Source organism: Typopeltis vanoorti, chromosome 23 (assembly GCF_054136105.1).
Source record: "Typopeltis vanoorti isolate ZY-2024b chromosome 23, IOZ_Tvanoo_1.0, whole genome shotgun sequence".
In the NCBI taxonomy this organism is placed as follows: Eukaryota; Metazoa; Arthropoda; class Arachnida; order Uropygi; family Thelyphonidae; genus Typopeltis; species Typopeltis vanoorti.
In genome coordinates this window covers 55089413-55111724 of record NC_143571.1, presented here as the reverse complement: position 1 = coordinate 55111724, position 22312 = coordinate 55089413, and the positions used below count along the sequence as shown (strand labels likewise).

General features: G+C 37.0%; 1 protein-coding gene across 1 annotated transcript in view; it reads right to left on the bottom strand.

Moving 5' to 3' along the window:
• Positions 1-22312, bottom strand: part of GramD1B (GRAM domain containing 1B) — a 390336-nt gene that overhangs the window by 330700 nt on the left and 37324 nt on the right. The window contains exon 2 of the mRNA XM_090412772.1: positions 13329-13412. Within this exon, the coding sequence (XP_090268898.1) occupies positions 13329-13412 (84 nt within the window). The remainder of the gene's footprint in view (positions 1-13328; positions 13413-22312) is intronic.

Below are 22312 nucleotides of genomic sequence, written 5' to 3'. Positions count from 1 at the left end.
ACACATTCACGATGGGATGGGAAGGAACTTCTCATTACCGGCAGGCTCAACTCACACAAAGTTTCAACTTTTGGTTGAATTTTATTTGCTGCTTGTTTGAGTTGAAGTGGTAAGCAAACTCACACATGCATTATATGGCATGTTTCAATTTGTGGTAGAATTTTATTTGAAGTTAGCCTTTATGATCTGTCATAATGACATCGAGAATTTCAAAATGCAATAAAACAAACACTTATTTCATGTTATTGAAAAATTGGACAATAGTTTTTAGTTAGATATTGTGTTTCTGATGCAACATATGGTTTTGCTTGAGTCTATACAGCATAGTTTCTGTGAGAGGGGACATGTGATTCATTAGTTAGTGCCGTTTTATTCCAGTTATCTGGAATTGCATTATTTGTTGAGAAATATATTAAACAGACTGCAAAAGGTTCTGTATGTATTCAGAGATACAATAAAACTATTTGTTTTTCTTACATCTGCAGTATAATGGCTGTTGGGGGAGGGCGTGTTGCTAACTGTGGGGGAGCGAGTTACTATCGCCTAGACGTGAACATGTTCAAACATTAAATTATATATTTAGTTTAATCCTTTATCCAAGTGTAAGCAAACAAATTTTGTGCCTGACGTATCTTCAGGACTGGGGCAACTCGTGGCAAAGGTAGACTGACTTCACATCACTTGTCTTAGTGTCCCATAATGCAAAGCACATCTCCTTGCAGACATATAATGCTATGCATAATGGAAGATCACTACCGAGACTGATTTCGACCTTTATTGAGGTTTCTTCAGTGGGAGCCAGACCCAGGAGTGATACCAAGGTTGAAGTAATGCAGAAGTCATATTTTCCTATACCAGTTGTCAAAAGGTGTCACACTTCCAACATCTTTCTCTAATCCCAAGTTATTTAATAATAAGGCGTGAAAATATGACTTCTGCATTACTTCAACCTTGGTATCACCTCTGAGTCTGACTCCCAGTGAAGAGACCTCAATAAAGGTCGAAACCGGTCTGGGTAGTGACCTTTCCCATTATGCATAGAATTATACATATCTGCAAGGAGATGTGCTTTGCATTATGGGATACTAAGACAAGTGATGTGAAGTCAGTCCACCTTTGCCACGAGTTGCCCCAGTCCTGAAGATATGTCATGTGCAAAATTTGTTTGCTTACTCTTGGATAAAGGATTCAATTAAATATGTGGGTGGTCTGAAAAGTTCTCAGCCTCAACCATAAATGGCAACACTATCGGCAAGATAATTTATTTTTTCTAAGTTGGTACATCTGCCATATAAGCATTCATGTGAAATTGCAAGTCATTCTATCAAGTAATTTGTTTTATACAGCTGTCTGAAGCAAAAGTGTTGTCTGTATCCCTTGAAATGGATAAAATTGAGTATCGTGCGGTTATAAAATTCTTTGTAAAAGAAGGATTAACACCAAAAGAAATTCATTCGAAGTTCATAAAAGTTTAGGGGCACTCTTCTCCTTCATTTTCAACAATTAAGAAATGGGCTGCAGAGTTTAAATGTGGCTGTACCAGCCTTGAAGATCCATGTGAAGGACGTCCAAAAAGTGTAACAATACCAGAAATCATTGATCAAGTGCACGACATATTAAATGACCCGGCGAGTCAAAGTGAGTGAAATTGCTAAGACTATGGGCATTTCAAAAGAACATGTAGGATACATTTTGCATGAAGAATTGCAAATGAAAAAGCTTTGCACAAGATGGGTGCCATGCAGATCAAAAATGCACCAACATGAAAATCTCTGAACAGTGCTTGGAGAATTTTAACAAGAATAAAACCGATTTTGTGCGTCAATATATTACTATTGTTTAGATTTGGATTCACCATTACATGCCAGAATCCAAACAGCAGTCAAAACAGTGGACAGAAAACGGTTGTTCAGCACCAAAGAAGACAAAGTCGGTTCCATCAGCAGGAAAGGTCATGCCATCGGTCTTTTGGGATGCTAAAAACATTTCCTTTATTAATTATCTTGAAAAGGGTAAAACAATAACCGGGGAATATTATTCCGATCTTTTAACCAGACTAGATGAAACAATTCGTGAGAAAAGACCCGGTTTGCAGAAGAAAAAAAATCATCTTTCATCAGGACAATACACCTGCCCCCAAAATGTGTTTTGGCAATGGGAAAATTAAGGGATCTTCACTAAGAATTGTTGGAACATCCACCCTATTCCCCAAATTTGGCTCCTTCTGACTTCTATCTCTTCTCAAAACTACCTCGATAGTCAGTTTTTCTTCGAATCGAGAAGTGATTGCAGCTCTAGGGGTATATTTTGCAGATCTTACTGAGAACTACTACAGGCACTGGAGCATCACTGGAATAAATGTATTAGTCTTAAGCGAGATTATGTTGAAAAATAAAAACAATTTCGAAATTATAAATTTGCTTTTTCATTGTTAGGTTGAGAACTTTTCAGAAGACATTTATAGTCTAACCATTTGAATAAACTTCCAACATCTTTCTCTAATCCAGAGTAATTTAATAAAAAGTGTGGCACCTTTTGGCAACTGGTATAGGAAAAGTGACTTCTGCATTACTTCAACTTTGGTAACAACTCTGGGTCTGGCTCCCACTGAAGAGACCTCAATAAAGGTGGAAACCGGTCTGGGTAGTGACCCTTCCCATAATGCATAGCATTATACATGTCTGCAAGGAGATGGGCTTTGCATCATGGGATACTAAGTCAAGTGATGTGAAGTCAGTCTACCTTTGCCACGAGTTGCCCCAGTCCTGAAGGTATTTCAGGTGAAACTTTGTTTGCTTAACTTGGATAAAGGATTAAACTAAATATATAATTTATAGTCTAACCAAGTGAAAAAAGTTCCAATGTTCAAACATTTTTCATGTGCGAGATATATGCAAAACTTTTTAATGTCTTTTTTCATGAAGTAAAATCAGGGGTGACAGTTATATGAGAGGAAAAGTCATATTCGAGTAGAAGTCAGCTGAACTGCTTCCCCTGTTCAGCTGACTTCTATGGTGAGTTACAATGCATAAATATTTTTCTCACTACCGTTTTTTTTTTCAAACCAACATCATTAAAATAAATTTAATAATACAATAATATTATATATATTATATAATATAAATAAAATGATATAATATAAATAAATATTATAAATAAAATAAAATATTTATAAAATTATAAATAATTATTTATGAAGTATTATAAATAAATATGTATATTATAAATTCCCATCAATTCCCATCACACCATGCGTGGCTATTCCTCTAACAACCAGAATGGTAATAATCTAGCAAAATGGATGGATACATATAATTTGCATTTGAATTATGATGCCAAGCAGGATAGCACTACACCCCAGATCTGTGCATAGTCACTAAAGACTCTGAAGACCACCCTCTACCATCAACCAGAACCATCCTTAACAGATTTCCTAATAGTCAACATCGTCCTACATTAATAGAGATAGGACATCAATCCCAGTCATCAGTGGAACACCAATCGTTAGATGGAATCTCTGCAGGTCCAATTGGTCTGCATTTCAGAAACAAATCGAGCAAACCATTAGAGCAATTCCACCTACTCCTAACTGCTATCCTAGATTTGTTAAACTACTCAAATCTGCAGCAAAATCCTCTATCCCTAGAGGCTACAGAAAACAATACATCCCATGTTGGAGTAGAGAAAGTGAGGAACTCCTAGCCAAATATGAGGAAACTGAAGATCCAGCTATTGCTAAGGAGCTCATATCAACCCTGGATAAAAACAGAAAGGAAAGATGGGTCTCAACCATCAATGAACTCGATTTTGTCACATCTAGTTGGAGAAGCTGGTCACTTTTGAGAAAATTAGGTGGAGCAGAGCCAACGACACACAAAACAACAGAGATAAATCCGGATCAAATGGCTAACCATTTATTGAAAACCTCCAAGATTCATCCCAGCTCTACCAGGAAAATTGCTGAACAAGCTTCCATCAGACAAATCCAAGACAGAAACCTGAGCTTCCTGAACACGTACAACCAATATCTCGGCAAGAGGTACAAATAGCCTTAAAACTTACCAAGAATGGCAAAGCTGCAGGAGTGGATGGTATACTTCCTGAATTCCTAAAACATCTTGGTCAACATGGTCAAACATGGCTGGCTGCCCTTTTCTCAGAACTCATCATGTTTGGTAAATTACCAAAGCTGTGGAGGGAAGCGAAAATAATTGCCGTGCCCAAACCAGGAAAAGATCTAAATGAAGTGAAAAACCTACAACCTATCTCCTTGCTTTGCACCACCTTTAAGCTCATTGAAAGAATTCTCCTTAAAAGAATTTCACTACTCACCGAAAGAGCACTCCCGACTGAACAAGCTGGCTTCAGGCCAGGAAGAAGTTGCTGTGACCAGGTCCTGGCCCTGACAACTCAAATTGAAGCAGGCTTCCAGAAGAAACTTAAATCTGGAGCCACTTACATTGACCTAACATCTGCTTATGACACTGTCTGGATCAGGGGCCTCCTCCTAAAACTAGGAAATATTATACAGTGTAAAAAAACTCTACAACTTTTTGAATCTATTCTCTCCAACAGAAAAATCCGGGTCCATATTGGTGAAAAAAAGAGCAGGCCCAGATTCCTTCACAATGGTCTTCCTCAGGGCTCTGTTTTATCCCCTATACTTTTTAACATCCATGTGCATGATCTACCTCATACCAGATCAAGCAAGTATATGTATGCCAATGACCTAGCAATCTTACATCAATCCATCTCCTTTTACCAACCTAGAATCAACCTTGAATACAGACATGAACACCCTGGAAGAGTACTTCAAGCAGTGGTACTTGAAGCCAAATCCAATGAAAACAGCATCCTCAGTATTTCACCTGTACAATGCAGAGGCGAATTGACAACTCAATTCGCCTCTGTGGAAAAATGGCAGAACATGAGCCTCACCCAAAATACCTTGGAGTGAGCCTGGACAGAAGCCTAACCTATAAAAGGCACATCATCAACCTCTCCAATAAAATTAAAACCAGAAATAACATCATTTCAAGGCTTGCTGGAACAACCTGGGGTTGTGGCGCAGAAGTTCTACACCATAAGGTCATCTACATTAACCCTCACATTCTCTGCAGCAGAATATTGTGCTCCTGTCTGGGAAAGAAGTACACACACTAACATTACAGACACCCAGTTGAACTCTACCATGCACACAATTAGTAGGACAGTGAGAAAAACCCCTCTCTCCTGGCTGCCTGTTCTATCTAACATTGCTCCACCACACATATGGAGAAGACAAGCCTCGATTAAGGAATTTAATAAAGCAATGAGCAACCCACTCCTACCCCCACCAGACTCTCATAAACCCACCTAGTCTTTGCCTCAAATCTAGAAAACCTCTCTGGTCCATGGACGAACTCTCTTCAGCTGCGCTGCCATCAATATCTGACATATGGAGAGAATACTGGTCCAACAATCTCCAAACAAACGGCTTCCTGGTAGAAGATCCCTGTGCTCTGCAGCCTGGTTTTGATCTTCCTAGGAAGAATTGGTCAGAACAGGATCAGAACTAGTCAGGGCAGATGTGACTATCTTCTACATAAATGGAGGCTGTCGATCACCCTTATTGTGATTGTTCTCCTGTGGCTCAGACGATTACTCATATTGTGTACAACTACCCAAGGAGCCAATTTCACGGTGGTGGCCTACAGGACATCCACAAAGTGACGGATGAGGCCTTGAATTGGCTTTCCAGCCTGGATCTTGACCTGTAGTTGGTATGATGATAGTGGTGGTTATGGAGGAAACAGAAGATCACGGTCCCGTCTCACCATGAAGACATTATTCTCGTAGTTACTCTCATAGTCCTTGTCATAGTATCAGCAGAACTCCTCCTCATGTTAGAAGATGATGATACAGTGTGAAATGGGCCTCCTCTAATGGATCAAGTTTTCTCACACAAGACACAACTGCTCTCTACTTAAACCTCGGATACAGCTACTTTTATGTTGTGAAGTGTTGTGAGAACATGCAGCCTTGTCATACTTGGTGCAGCAGGACGATAATTGTCCCTGGCTTAATTATGACAAGTTACTTTTGCTTTATAATTAAAAAAAAAAAAAAAAGGAAAGACTTAGAAAACAGGTTGTACCTTTTATGTAGTGAACTTTTATATGTTAAGATTTTCATCATTTGTTTTCTGGAAATTGTGATTGTACTTTTCACTTACCAGTTTTCATGTAGCCATAAGCATAAATAAATAAATTATAAATTTATAAATAAATAAAGTTAGATTAATTTTCTATTAATTTTCCCCTATTAAAAACTGCCTGGCACATCAGCAAGTCGATTGGTAAATTTTTGGCATGCGCTACCATGTCAGCAACCAGATTTGCAAATTTTTGGCATGCACACAAAAAAAGTTCACCACCACTGTCCTAGGAGATGTATGATGTTATTCATTATGGTGGAAGGTCTACCCAGACAGGTTTCAATCTTTATTGAGGTCTCATCAGTGAGTAGGTAAACCAGGTAATACTGACGTTACAGCAAAAAGAACTTACGTACTTTGCTAGACGAGTTGTCAAAAAGGTGCACCCATAAATTACTTAAACAGAAGAGCCATTAGGCTTCACTTCGGCGATGTAACATTATTTAAATTAAGGGGATATTAAATCCCACATTATTTCAAAGCCAAATAAGAAACTCAAAGATTGAAATCAAAGAGTTTCTTATTTGGCTTTGAAATAATGTGGGATTTAATATCCCCTTAATTTAAATAACGTTATGTTGGTTTTTAAATCAATCCAGCCAACCATTATTACATACAAAATCATCGTGTCCAAATTGTTTAGAGAATTTTTTCCCTTGAGCCTTTGAAGATTGGACCATCTATTGAGAACCCAGCACTTCTTTGTGTAGTGAACTATTAAAGCAAAGTTTCACCAACATTTTTAAGCCCACACTTTCTATATTTTTTTTTGTTTCAGTTATGTTGTTTTCCACTGTCAATATGTAAACATCCTCAATGTCAATACTGTTGATGAGGACAGAAAACTTTTTACACATTTCAATATTTTTCATACCATGTTCTAACTCATGAATAATTTCAACTTTTTGCAAATTGGGAGACACTTTCTTTTAGTAGATAAGTTTATGATGAAAGGGTTCATTTTAACTGATTTTACAGTTGTAGCAGTGTTTAGGTAGTGAAAGAGGAGGGCCAGAGGCTAGCCAATGGAGGGGTAAATAGTGAGGGGATAGTCCCAAAGGACAAGATTATGTTATAAACCAGCCTGTAATCCAATGTAGGTGGTCATAAAAGTTAAGTCACTCCTTTCATTTTTGTCTACTTCAAAAATTGGATATTCCAAGAACTACCTGAGCAATTAAGAATGTTTGCACAGTTTCCAAAATTTGTACAGTAAATCTATGTAGTATGCTATGGGTAAATTAAAATCATTATGTCTTTTTGTTCATTACAGCCATGATCTCAATATTTCCATGTTCATTACAACAATGTTCGACTGTCTATGATTCTGCATTCATTGTATCTTATTATCTTCAAGTCTAGCTCCTGCTGATGAGACTCTTCAACAAAGTTCAAAACTGGTCTGGGGAGCCTTCATATAAAATGTACAGTACTGTTTGATTTCTAACCCAACTTTCAGATAAGTTAATATTGATTTGAATGCTGTCTAACATTGCTAGATTGGTACTTTGACAAACTGCTCTTTTGTTCATACAAAACATTTAGGTTTGCTTATCCTATTATTTCCATACAATCTTTCCTTTTCATGTTAGCATCAATGGCCTGTCATGGCCAATTAACTTGGCTTCACAGAAACACAATACTGCTTATGATAGATGGTTAATCTCATTTGCACTTTCTGCTATGGCTGTGATGTTCTAGCTTGTTTGGCTGCTTCAAAGAATGAAAAACCCTGCCACCCCTGTATGAGACCAGCTAATTCACCTGTAGTTTAAAAACACTGATAAAAGTTCTTTGCATCCTAGATGGCTTTTGCCAGGTCTTTCTAACCAGAAATGCTATGCTGACTGAGCTACAAGGCTCTTCTATTATCTATTTCCATATGTAATTTGCCACACACACACACACACAAAAAAAAAAAGTGTGCTTAATTAACTGCTATAGTTCGCCCACCGATTTGAGGTCCCTCGAAACTACTGTGCATGTCAGAAAAAGGAGAATCCATTCCGATAATAGGGTAATCAGTCTGTCTTCTGGGATGTAATAATAAACAAACTGAGTTTGTTTATTATTACAGGTCGGAAAATTTAGCTTTTCTTTTACGAACATTGCTGTTTTTAAAGTGTAACTATTTTGCTTGTACAACAGTTGGAAAAATGTACGTAGAGTGTTAATACGTGCAAATACTGCGTTCTACATAAAACAATGTCACTTCGCTCCATGATAAGTTTCCTTTTATTCCGGGACTTTTTAAAACAAAATCCGATTTCGTGAAGTATTTTCCTTAAAGTTTCTCTTTTCCAAGGAAAATTAATTTTTTCTTTAAGCACAGGAATCAATTTCGGAACAGTTGGCACTCTTTTCTCGAATACGTAAAATTCGTGAATAGCTCTTCTTATAACGTCTACATCAAAATCATTCAAAGCTACGGTTTCGATGGTTTTCTTTCTCTGGCACTTTTTTTTTTTTTTTTTTAGGAGATTTAAATTTTGGCTTACCTTCACCTTTTGATTCCCTACGAATTCTTTTAACAGTTGACCCCGATACCCGCAATTGCACTTGCACGTTTTATGACTTGAGAAAGGGGAACAAGAAGACGGCCTTCTGACGATTCTTTTTTGCAGAATGTCAGCACATTATTCAATATTCTTTTGCAAGAGCTACTGAAACGTTTAACAACAGAACTTGTTGACTGTACTGGATCCATCATACAAATTAATAATAAAAAAAATAATGCAAAAAGAGAACAACAAAAATCAAGCTAGTACTAGTACAGCGACAGACAAGAAAGCACGTGATTTCGCATGTTGGCGACCAATTCGTACATCCTTCATTTCTTTCTCCCCTTCAGCATGAATCGACTATTCTTGGCACAAAGCCAAGAAGGGACCTAGAAGTGGTGGGCGAACAATACCTAATTTCATTTTGTGTGTGCGCGCATGTTTATTACTAATTTTCATACATAATTTGTTACAGTACATTCGTAAGATTTATTTAGGATAATAACATCTTCGTCATCACAGAGACAGAAAGCTTGCTACATGGCAAGCTCATAACTCTTTTTTTTAAATCATTATCCGATGATGAATCCACCGAAAGACAGCACACCATCCTTTAGGCTGAGAACTGACTATGTGTAATTCTTAGTTTTTGGTCTTTTAGTTCAATTTTTTTTTTAATCATAATCTCTAAACGAATTGTCTTCTTAATTTGGTTTTATTTATACTTTTATTCCTATTTTTTGATATATCTTTCCTTGTATATTGTTTTTCACCTGTCACATCACATTTTTCAACTACTTTTTGCTTAATTTTAAATTCTGCACTAAATATCACCATCATCCTGATCTACCATTATCCAAATATGTTTGATTTGTACCCTTTGTAATTAAATTTTTTTAATTAATAAATAATCCTTTAATCTTTAGCTAGAGGTTGGCAAACAGTGGAAGCTGCATAATTATAAAGCTTAGTTGTTGTTTTTTGTTTAATAATTAACATCATGCTATTTTGGAATATTCCAAATAAAACAAATGGAGCAAAACACTGTTTGCTCCATGTGAATTTATACATATCTGTGTTAGAACATGGTGTAACTGACAAATAGTCCGAGTTCTGTACAGAAATTCAAGAAGCACTTATTTAAGCTCTTGATGACTTTTGTGGTTGCATTTTTCTCCAAATTATCCTAGCATATTTATGTAAGGTTTATGATTAATTTCCTAATTTTACAATTAAAGTTTCCCACAAGAACCAACTTTTCTTTTATTTCTTGACTACTATTTACTCTAATAACTCAAATATTTCAACCATTTCTTTACTGTTCAATGACTTATTCCTTCAAAGAGACTGCAAAAGAAAGAAATCTATTGTTTTCCAATTTCTTATTTTGAAATTTTCCTACATCACTCTACCTGAAATACTTACCACTCTTTGTTTTCATGCTACTCATTCCTTTACTGTGTCACTAGTACCTGAATAAATCAATTTACAGTTATTTATTATACATATCTTTTCTGTATCAGTCTTCCTTATCTCAGTAACACATGTTTGTTTGCTGTACAGTTATCCTGGAATTAGTACCTATTTTCAATTAGGATGAGTGTAAGGATATTTTAATTAATTAACAAAAATATAAATAATTTTAGAGTAGAAATGTCGTCATCATCAAACTCCTGCTGACATGTACCCTCAAGGGGTGTACAGGATATGATAGTACTACATGAAAAATTTACATCATTACTAACTTCCTATCTACAATTTTCCTCCAAATCAGTCTGTTACATGTCAAGACTCCAATATTATCAGATCTTATATTTCTATCTTCTTAGGCACTTTTTACTCTATCAATCCACCTATATCTTGGTCTTCCTCTGGGTCTTTTTCCTGCCAACCTGGCAGAGAACACTTGTTTTGCTAATCTTTCCTCTCCCATTCTGTTTAAGTGACCAAACCACCTGAGATTAGCTCTGCTAACACATTCCTGGATGCTAACAATATCAAGTTCTTCCCTAATATCATCATTTTTAATATGATATTGCCATTGATGCCATTAGTGCATGTCCCCTAATCTTTCTCAGGACTCTCATATCTGCAGTCTCTAGTCTTTGGTCATGTGTTTTACAGCAATCCCTCGATTAATGCGCTCTTTAAAACAGGCGCATTAATCGAATAAAGTAACCTATGGGAAAATGTATAATTTGTTTCTCAGATTTCTTTTTTGACCCTTAAGTTTTTTTTTTATAAAAGAATTAGGGTACATCTCAGGGCCTAGTTAAAGGAAAACGATGAAGCTGAAAGACAATAAAACATATTCAAAATATAAATTTATTATTCTGCTTCTTAACAGAGAATTGAGCTAACGTAGTTTGGCGGGCATTCTGTTTCTTTTTTTCATACAACTGACAGTATGGTCCTATTGCCTCTTCTGCAAATTTTACTAGTTCTCTCTTCATCAGGGTCAGTCTCTAAGCATTGCTGCTTAAAATTTTCAATTGTACGAAAATTATTTTCAAATTGTTTCTGTGAAATCTCTTTGGGCTTGCCAGTGATTAAATTTTCTTCATATTCTTCAGGATCTTCCCGCTGTGCATCTAAATTTAGCAGGGCGGAATCACTGAACTTCTCAGAATGAGATTTAATTAACTTAGATTCATTTGAAAAGCCTCTAAAATCATTTGCACAATGTGGAAGAATGTGCTTCCAAATGGCTCGCATATTGCTAGCAGTAATTTCATTCGACTTTGTGACTTTATAACCAGGCTGAGATTTCTCTGATTTGGTTAAAGTCTTGGAAGGCATTCGCTTCCAAAAAAAGGCCGGTTTCATCAACATTAAATATTTCTCGATCATAATAATCCCCTTCTTACACAATTTTCTTCAAAATCTCTGGAATGCAATTGCAGCTTCGCCTGTGATTAGAACATTATGTAGGCTATTTCTCTTTTTGAAATACTCAAATCACCCAGCACTAACATGGAATTCTTCTTCTTTTTCATCATTGATAGCAATTTCTTTCAAGGTTACAAAGAGACAATGCTTTTGATTTAATAAGGCTAGTGTTTAGTGGGATCTGTTTTTGGTTACAATCTTCGATCCATGTAAAAAGAAGTCTCTCTAATTCAATCATTATAATACTTTGATTTTGAGTGCATGCAGGATGCGCTTGAAGCAGCCTTACCTTTCTATTTGTTTCAGCAGTTGATTCACCCATTTTTGTGTTCTTGTCCTATCTTTGCTCTGGACTCGCCTTGTTCATTTTTCTTTATTATTTCAAGTTTTTCTTCCAATCAGATTACTTTTCGAATAATTTTCACACCTCTATTTTTTGCTCACTAATTCTTTTATTCATGATTAAAGGTTAGGAAAATAATTTAAAATAAAACAGTAAGGAAAACAATTGCAGGAGATATGATCAGCAAAATGCTATGTAAAGCAGAAGACATAAATTTTGGCTGTAAATTTGGAACATAGTGTACATGGAAATAGTGGGGTATGCCATTAAAAAATAACTTTGTAAGATGTTTCAAATCGGTAACTAAATTATTTCATCCTGTGAGTGATTTTTTAAAATGGTTAGCCATAAAAAATGTATAGATCGAAAATTTTTAAAATCTTTAATATTTATTTTTAAGATATGTATAGGTGCACTAATCGAATTTTAGAGGTGCACTAATGGAATTTAGGTATTGAAAAAAAATGACGCACTAATCGGGGCGCATTAATCGAGGGATTGCTGTATTTCTAACCCAGCTCTCAGATCCGTAAGTTAAAACTGGCTTGAACACTATGTTGTATAAAGCTAATTTAATGTTTTAATTAATTTCTCTCTTATTCCATATAAATTTAATCAGTTGACTTCCTAACAAACTAGCTTTGTTGATTCTGTTGTCCATTTCCATATTTAATTTACCATTGTCATTAAAAATCATGCCTAAGTAGCTGAAATGTTTTACTTCTTCTATAGGCTCTCCATTCACAATGCCGTTGATATGCCCTTTTCGGGTATAGGAACAATAAGCCCTTGTTTCTATTGTTGAGGTATTATTCCAGTGTTTAATGCTTGAAGCATCCATACCAGATTATATACACACATACATATATATATATATATTTAGATGAAGGTATGCTGAAAAGTTGTGATAATCACCATGAAGGAACTGAGGTAGAATAAACACGTAACTTACACATTATTCTATATATTCCCCACGAAGTGTCATACACTTGTTACAATGTTGCTGCATCATTTGCAATCCACTGAGAAAAAACTCCGCAGCCCCTCCTTTTCATGCATGCATGCGTGTGTGTGTGTGTGTGTGTGTGTGTGTGTGTGTGTGTGTGTGTGTGTGTGTGTGTGTGTGTGTGTGTGTGTGTGTGTGTGTGAAATCAATGAGAATTTTTTTAAAAAGTGTTCATTTAGCCTACCTTAGTCAGAGATATCTCCCCAATTAATAACCTAGAATGAAATGTCAGAAAGATTTCTCTATATAAAAGTTGAAAAAAAATTCAGTACAATTATCAATTTATTAGAAAAACTGTTCAAGTATAAATATATTTTGTACTTAGCATATCCTAAAGGAAAAAAAAACGTTGATGCTTAAAAAAACAAAACTTTACCTCATAATACAACTTACTCTGTGTCTTCTTCAATGTAGGTGCTTGAGGGCTGAACAATAATTTGTTCATGACTAGATATGGAGGAAGTTTCTGATTTCTTCCTGCGATTAAATAATATGAATTAAAACTCATTATATAAATGAAACATAAGCACACATAAGTAGAGAAGTGATCTGAGAGTATTATAAAAACATGTATTTTACAACAGAGTTCTCATTTCATATGTCATTAATTAGCAATCAAATCCAGAACCATTTTTGGTTTATGTAGAAAGTTTATTTTTCACTTGGTTAGAGTATAATAAAATTAGTTTTTAGTTTAATCCTTTATCCAAGTGTGAGCAAACAAAGTTTGCACCTGAAAGTATCTTCAGGACTGGGGTAAGGTGGTACAACACCAGGGCACCTCGTTGCAAAGGCAGAGCAAGCTACCAACACTCCTATCTCAGTATCTCCTATAATGCAAAACATATCTCCTTGCAGATAAGTCTAATGTTATGCATTAAGGGAAGGGCCACTACCCAGACTAGTTTCGACCTTTATTGAGGTCTCTTCAGTGGGAGCCAGGTCCAAGTGGAGATACCAGGCAGAAGCATTAGCAGGTCATCTCTACCTATAGGAGTTGCCAAATGGTGTGCCACCCTTTTTTTAATAAATTACTCTGGATTTAGAGAAAGATGTTGAAAGTTTATTTTTCACTTGGTTAGAGTATAATAAAATTAGTTTAATCCTTTATCCAAGTGTGAGCAAACAAAGTTTGCACCTGAAAGTATCTTCAGGACTGGGGTAAGGTGGTACAACACCAGGGAAACTCGTTGCAAAGGTGGAGCAAGCTACCAACACTCCTATCTCAGTATCTCCTATAATGCAAAACACATCTCCTTGCGGATGTCTAATGTTAAGCATTAAGGGAAGGGCCATACCCAGACTAGTTTCGACCTTTATTGAGGTTTCTTCAGTGGGAGCCAGGCCCAAGTGGAGATACCAGGCAGAAGCATTAGCAGGTCATTGATAGCAGAGATAGGAATGTTGGTAGCTTGCTCCACCTTTGCAACGAGTTTCCCTGGTGTTGTACCACCTTACCCCAGTCCTGAAGATACTTTCAGGTGCAAACTTTGTTGGCTCACACTTGGATAATGGATTAAACTAATTTTATTATACTCTAACCAAGTGAAAAATAAACTTTCAACATCTTTCTCTAAATCCAGAATAATTTATTAAAAAAAAGGGTCGCACACCATTTGGCAACTCCTATAGGTAGAGATGACCTGCTAATGCTTCTGCCTGGTATCTCAACTTGGGCCTGGCTCCCACTGAAGAAACCTCAATAAAGGTCGAAACTAGTCTGGGTAGTGGCCCTTCCTTTAATGCGTAACATTAGACATATCCGCAAGGAGATGTGTTTTGCATTATAGGAGATACTGAGATAGGAGTGTTGGTAGCTTGCTCCACCTTTGCAACAAGTTGCCCTGGTGTTGTACCACCTTACCCCAGTCCTGAAGATACTTTCAGGTGCAAACTTTGTTTGCTCACACTTGGATAAAGGATTAAACTAATTTTATTATTTTGGTTTATGTACTGTAGTCGCAAGGTATATCATTTATTTTATGTTTATTATTAATTAAACATCACCCATGGTCTTATGGTGGGAGATCCCTCAACCTATACAGCACCTCTTCTTAAACTACTCTTGAACTCTACTTGAAAAACTCCATGCTTGGTGACTATAAAGACGCATGAGAGGATACTCCAAACCACACAACTCACTGTCTACACTACTTAATCATCCACTTATTATACAACTAAGTTATATCCAGTGGTGAGCTATGGAAATTTTAACAAAGGGCTCACATCATTGAGGGGAAGAAAAAAAAAAAAAAAAAAAGCCTAACTTAGCCCTTATAATACTTATATTGAGACTTTGTAGAGCTATCGACAAATATGATAATTCCTATAGGATATCAATCATTAATGCTAGATCTTTTAAAAATTCCAAATTGAGAAGTCGGTTTAAAAAGCCCTTATATTTATCGTTCGATGCAAAATGCTTGCATAAAGCTGGGCAATTTCTCCAAAGCAAGAGCCATTCGTAAACTGCAAGCTGCCCATCATGGTTCAAACACGCAGCCGATCTTTAAAATTTCGATACCAAGGTCTTTTGCAATCGTATTTAATTCTCATTGATTTTCTGGTGATTGATGATAAAAAGCATATAATTTATCCACAAATATTTCAAAATGATTTATTTCTTTAATGTTTTTTATCGAATTGTCTAATGCTAAGTGTAAACGATGAGCACAATACCAAATCACAACGTTGATTTAATATTGTAATGATATCAAACCTGATTTGTTTGATATCATTACACTAGCTCCATCAGAACAAAATGCAATGAAATAATTTTTTATATAGTTATCACAAAATCCATATGAATTTAAAGTAGCAATTATAGTAGCATGTATATATTCCATGGTGGTATTTTCTAGTTCTACAAGATTATTAAACAAGAAGAACAAGGGACTTGCAAATTTGAAAAAAATTTAACAAAGAGCTCGGGCGAGCCCCTTATTGCTCACCACTGGTTATATCCATCATCGTCCACATGGTTAGCCTAGTGGCTGTGCACTTCGTAACTATATGACTGGGGAGGAAGTGTCCCAGGTTCGATTGCTGTCGAAGACGTGAGGATCTTCCTCAGCCATGGCCAAGTTAGCTAGTCTTGGGCGTGGGCAGCAGGGTTTTTTCCGCCAGTTTATCTGGTGTTTTTCATCCCGCAAGCAGGCAAATCAGCCCTGTGAGCAGACATGGATCTACAGCCATAAATACCTAACCCCTCATGAGGGGGCTCAACTCACCCCAATAGGGACGGGGGAGAAAAAGGGAGGAAACTCTATACGAATAAAATAAATATCCATCATCAATACACACACACACCATCTACTGTCTAATAATAGTATTTTTGTTTGTTAATTGCATGTGTTCTCTAGGCAATTTGCCTGTATGTGAGATGACAAACCAGAGTTCTGATGTGGAAAAAAATCCTGCTCCCCTGTAAGAGATTGGCAAATTTGCTTCAACTGAAAAAAATCTGAAGTTGAGAATTCACTTAGGTGTATACTGATTCCTTAAGATTAGTCTCATTTTGGATTTGACATTATTTTATTACTAAGTGTTTCTACATCTCATTGTATGAAAAATGCTTACGACAAGATTAGCTGACGTGCATACTGGCTCACAAAACTCGCATACCTATGTTTGGGGGCTCATCACTTTTTATGCTGCTCTTTCAAACTGTGTACTGCATCATTATATCAAAAGGAGACACTCTATAATACTGGGTGGTGTGGATTTATAGCTTTCAAATTATCTTAGGCAGCCAAAAAAACCTGAATTCTACCATCACACAACAATGTGGATTTTTTTTTTTAGTGTCTCTCACCCATGAAAGATTGTATTGTGGAGTGCAGGGCCATATTTATACTTTTCCCGAGGTGCTAGAGTGCTCTGCGGCCCCTCCCTCGCATTTTGGGATCCTTAAATTGTCCCTAATTTTTTATGACCCCCTAACTAGAGCCTTATGCATCTGTGCATAAGTACAGCCATGGTGGGGTGGGAAAATGAATTTTTGTTTATATTTTTATGTTTTTTATGTAGTCAATATGCATAGAGTTTCCTTAGAAACAAATCAACAATGTTTTCTTTATAGTCCAAATGTTCATTATTATTTATCTCCAGATGTCATGAGTGTTTCTTTTTCATTTTTATTCTTCTGCATAGAAATTATTTCCAAAAGGCTTTAATAGTTAGAATACATTATAGCAAAAATCCTCAAGCTTTTATATATGATATGATATATATCAGATTATCTTTTCACTGTGTCCCTGCTCTCTTCTGACTATCAATAGCAAAAAAAAAAAAAAAAAAATCTTACAAATAACCATGGAAACCTGAACTCAAGCACTGAAAAAAAAAAAACATGCGGGACCCATGCAGTCAACAGCAAACTTCACAGAACCATTGAGATCCGTTTCACAAATATACGAAGTCTCAACCTCCTCAAACACTACTCATCTCTGCCTTCCCAACTACACACTCTTTGACTCTTTCACCTAAGAGATGAGGTTTGCGCATATGTTCACTTCGGTATACCATGCCAAAGAGTATCCAACCTAGAATCTCTCAAGTTTGACCTCCTTTGGCTAAAAATCACTCTACCTCATTTTACCAAATTCATATGCTGTCTCTACCGCTCTCCTGATGCCAACAACCACGTTGAACTCTTCAATTACCTTTCCCTAAATGCCGGTTTTCTTCAATCCAATTTTCCTAACAACAAAGTCATCTTCCTCTGAGACTTCAATATTCACAATGGCAGTAGGCTGGCTGCCCTCTTCCAACTGCACAGATCAAGCATGTAGAGGCTAAGGCATTTGCAGTCACCCACCAAATGGCATTACAAGAAAGCAAAGTGGAATAATCTTCACAACTTTTCTGCCTTATTTCCTTCATCAGATTCTTGTTTCAAGCCATCTGAACCAAACTTATTGCAAAACGAATCGCTGAAATAATTCTTATTAGCATGGAAACATTTATTCCTAACTCCACCCTGAATTCCCATCCTCAATCTAAGCCCTAGTTCTCTCAGAGGTGTGCAAAGGCTTACAAAAGTCAAGGACACTGCAACTGGCTTGCATCAAAAACTCTATCTTCTTATACTGCTTGTTTACACCAAAGCCCAAAACAGCTACAATAAAATTATCACCATAATGAAAACTGACTTTGAGAGAGAGAGCTAAAAGCAGGAAACTTGCATCCTGCCCAAATGGCAGGCATGCCTTCTGGGCTGTAGCCAAAATTATTAGGCATAACTTCTGCCCAACACTACTCCCACCGCCATTACACCCAGATAACACTATCAAATCAACATGCACAGAAAAGGGCAACCTCCTGCCTTCCTGCTTCTCTTCCAATTCTTACATAGCTGATCACGAGATGTCCCCCTCCCCTAATTCATTCCAAACACTCAATGTCTCATTTGGCCTTTTGCCAGAAAAAGATCAGAAAAATTTTGCTCAAATTAGATACTAAAAAAACTCCTGGTCATGCTGGCATTCCTCCAGTTGTTCTAAAGGTCTGTGCTCTAGTGTTGACTCCCACTCTATGCTGCCCATTTACACTTTCTTATTCCACTGGTATCTTTCCCCCAGCATGGAAATTATCCCACATACAACCTATTTCCAAGAAGAGTGACAATCTTTACTTTCAAACTACTGTTCAATTTCTTTAACCACTCTATATGCTACCTTGAAGACTCATCTAATAAATGGCCAACAGTATGGCTTCCATTGCTGCTGATCAATGGAGGGGGGATCTACTAATCTATGTCACCCATCTCTGGAAAAACACTGTGGAAAGGTTTGATGAATCTCAAGTGGTTGCTCTTGATATCTCCAAGGCTTTTGGCAAAGTCTGGCACAAAGGTCTATTAAGTAAACTCCCATCATTCCGTTTTCCTTCTGACTTCTGCAATTGGGTAGCCAACTTTCTGACTGAATGCTCACTTTGAATGATGGTGGGTGGCTCCTTATCTCCTAACTATACAGCTAATGTTTGGGTCCAGAAGGTTCTGTTCTTTCACCCACCCTCTTCCTTCTATATATGTTACCGCTAAAGCTCGAAAGCTGTTAATGTGCACATTACCTAGCTAATCTGCAGATTAACCGATTTGCTCCGTTAACGTGCGGAATCAAGAGTTTTCCGCATTTTACCTAGGTAATGTGCACATTAACGGCTTCCGTATCGTTAAAGTTCAAAAGTTTGTATCTCTCATTTCCTTTCCCTACTCCCCCCCCCCTCCCTCCACTTTTAGTTTGGTTTCGCCAGTGTCTTGTCGTCGAAAGAAGATGTCCCTGCTGTAGAAATATCTTTACGTCAAACAGCAATAAAACAATCCCTTGGTACTGAGCAGGGTTTCAGAAAATGTGACTGTAAATCTAAATATACCACAAACAGGTGTGCTTGTCGCAAAAACCAATTGCTATGTAATTCAAAGTGTCACCAATCTTTAGATTGCACTAATAAGTAAACATAATTTTATCATATGTTTTGCAAATTCATTTCCTTATCTGTACACCCCTTGAGGGTACATGGCAGGAATTTGATGATGATGATGATGATAATTGTAATAATATTTTAAACCGTTTGATTCTTTGTATTATAGTTTTTTTAATTGCTGTTGTTCCAGCAAAGATCTTTAACGAGTGCCTAGTAGGTAATGTACAGATTATCTAGCACATTTTTCGGCACATTAACAGATCACCCTAGTTAATCTGCAGAATACCTAGATAATCTGCAGAATAACTGATTTCTGCACTTTAGCGGTAACATATATAATTTATCTACTCCAGCTGACTGCCAATATACAGTACACAGTTTTGCTGATAACAGCAAACTGTGCTCCTCCTTTCTGTTTGACAAACCTTACAAAGCATAAATCACCACAACCTGCAGAACTTTAACCTCTACTACTTTAAATTCTGATCTTCAAAGCATGCAGCAATGGAGTTTGGACAACCTTGTCAACTTCAATGCTAGCAAAACACAGCTCTGCATTATTTCCACACAAAAATAACCCTTTTCTTCCATCTTACCATTGACAATACTCCAATCTCTATTCATAATGAGATTTACCTTCAGTGATAGCTCTAACCTCAAATCTCTCTTGGCACAAACATATCACAAATATTGCCTCCTCTGCATTAAAAACATTAGGTTTTTCTTTCGCTCGAGGTGTTTTTCACTCCAAACAAACAGTTCATAACCCTATACTACAAACCACAGATCCAACCAACTACTGAATACTGCTCTCACATCTAGGGTGGAGCCCAAAGAACTCTCTAAAAATATTAGATTCTATACAGAAAGGCCAGTTAAAGCAGCTTTTACTACACAAATGTTATTCATAATAAAGGAAATGGTTCAAAAACAAGAATCAAACCTTAGAATCTCAGTGGCAAACTCTAAAGAAAACAGTGATTAATTCATCTTAAAAATCTTTCTCTAAATCCAGAGTAATTTATTAAAAAAGGGTGGCACACCATTTGGCAACTCCTATAGGTAGAGATGACCTACTAATGCTTCTGCCTGGTATCTCAACTTGGACCTGGCTCCCACTGAAGAGACCTCAATAAAGGTCGAAACTAGTCTGAGTAGTGGCCCTTCCCTTAATGCATAACATTAGACATATCTGCAAGGAGATGTGTTTTGCATTATAGGAGATACTGATACAGGAGTGTTGGTAGCTTGCTCCACCTTTGCAACGAGTTGCCCTGGTGTTGTACCACCTTACCCCAGTCCTGAAGAAACTTTCAGGCACAAACTTTGTTTGCTCACTTGGATAAAGGATTAAACTAAATTTATTATACTCTAACCAAGTGAAAAATAAACTTTCAACATCTTAAAAAGTAGATGGTTAAGTTGTTTTCAAGGATAGAAAAATAAGAACACCATGGTGGATATAAGAAGTCCTGAAAAAGAAGGTGTACCAAAAATTCCTAGCACATAAGTCAGTAAATAGTAAATGCCTTAAAAGAATACAAAGAAAAAATAAAAGAGAGCTAAACTAATGCGTAACTGTAGTCAAAAGTCATGGAAAGACTGGTTAAGAAATTAGAACATTAAATCAGGAAGGAGGCAAAACATTGTGGAACCTAATGAAAAGCTTAGAAATGGAGGAAAGATTACTGTAAAGGGAATCGAAGATAATAAAGATGACATGAAAACTGAACATAAAGATATTCTAGGGATGGTATACCAGCTCGTGTTGTACAAGAAGCAGCTAAAGAATTGTCAGTACCCTTGACCATTTTGTTTAATTTGAGTCTCGGGTCTGGGTTAGTCCCGAGGGGGTGGAAAGAGGGGAAAATAGTCCCACTGTAAAGGTGGTTCCAAGACTGCTGTTGTAAATTACCGACCGATTAGCATATCAGCAATCACTGTCAAGGTCTTAGAGAAATTAGTCAAGAAAAGAATACAGGATTGGATAGATGAAAATGGGATATTGTATGGGGGACAACATGGTTTTGTGAAGGGTAGATCATGCCTCAGTAACTTGCTCACGTTCTATAACACAGTGACGGCTGAACTGGATAGGGGTAATGGGTTTACAGTGATACTACTGGACCTTGCCAAGGCCTTTGACAGGATACCACATGGAACCCTAATCACTAAACTGGAGCAGATGGGGATAGATATAGGGTTGGTGAGATGGATAGGAGGGTGGTTGAAGGAGAGATACCAGAGAGTGGTTTATGCAGGAGTGGAGTCTAAAAGACAGCTTGTGACTAGTGGTGTGCTGCAGGGCTCTGTTCTTGGACCACTGCTTTTCAATTTGTTCATCAATGATATAGGAAAGGATTTGAGAGGAAGTGTTCACTTGTTTGCTGATGATACAAAGTTGGGTAGAGCAATTGTGAGTGCACAGGATGTCAAAATGTTACAGGATGATTTGGATAGCTTGGAGGACTGGGCTAGGAAAAATGGATGTCAATTTAATGTGGCAAAGTGTAAGGTTATGCACTTTGGGGTGAAAAGAATAGCAGCGGTATATCGCATTGGTGGAACCGTACTCCAGGAGATTGATGAGGCCAGGGATTTGGGAGTGTTGGTGGACAGGGAATTGAAGTTTAGGGGGCACATTGCAAAAGTGACTAAATCAGCTCATCGAATCACTTGGCTTCTGAAAAATACTTTAACATGCAGAGACAAACAAGTTGTTGTTCCTCTGTATCGAGCCTTGATAAGACCCCATCTGGACTACTGTGCCCAGTTATGGGCACCAGGGTTTCTTCGTGATGGGGAGGAAGTGGAGAAGATCCAGAGACGAGTGACCAAGATGATAGAAGGTCTGTGGAATGAACCTTATGAGAATAGGTTGAAGATTTGTGGGTTGCAGAAATTGGACGATAGGCAAAGGAGGGGGTGATATGATTGAGACATTCAAA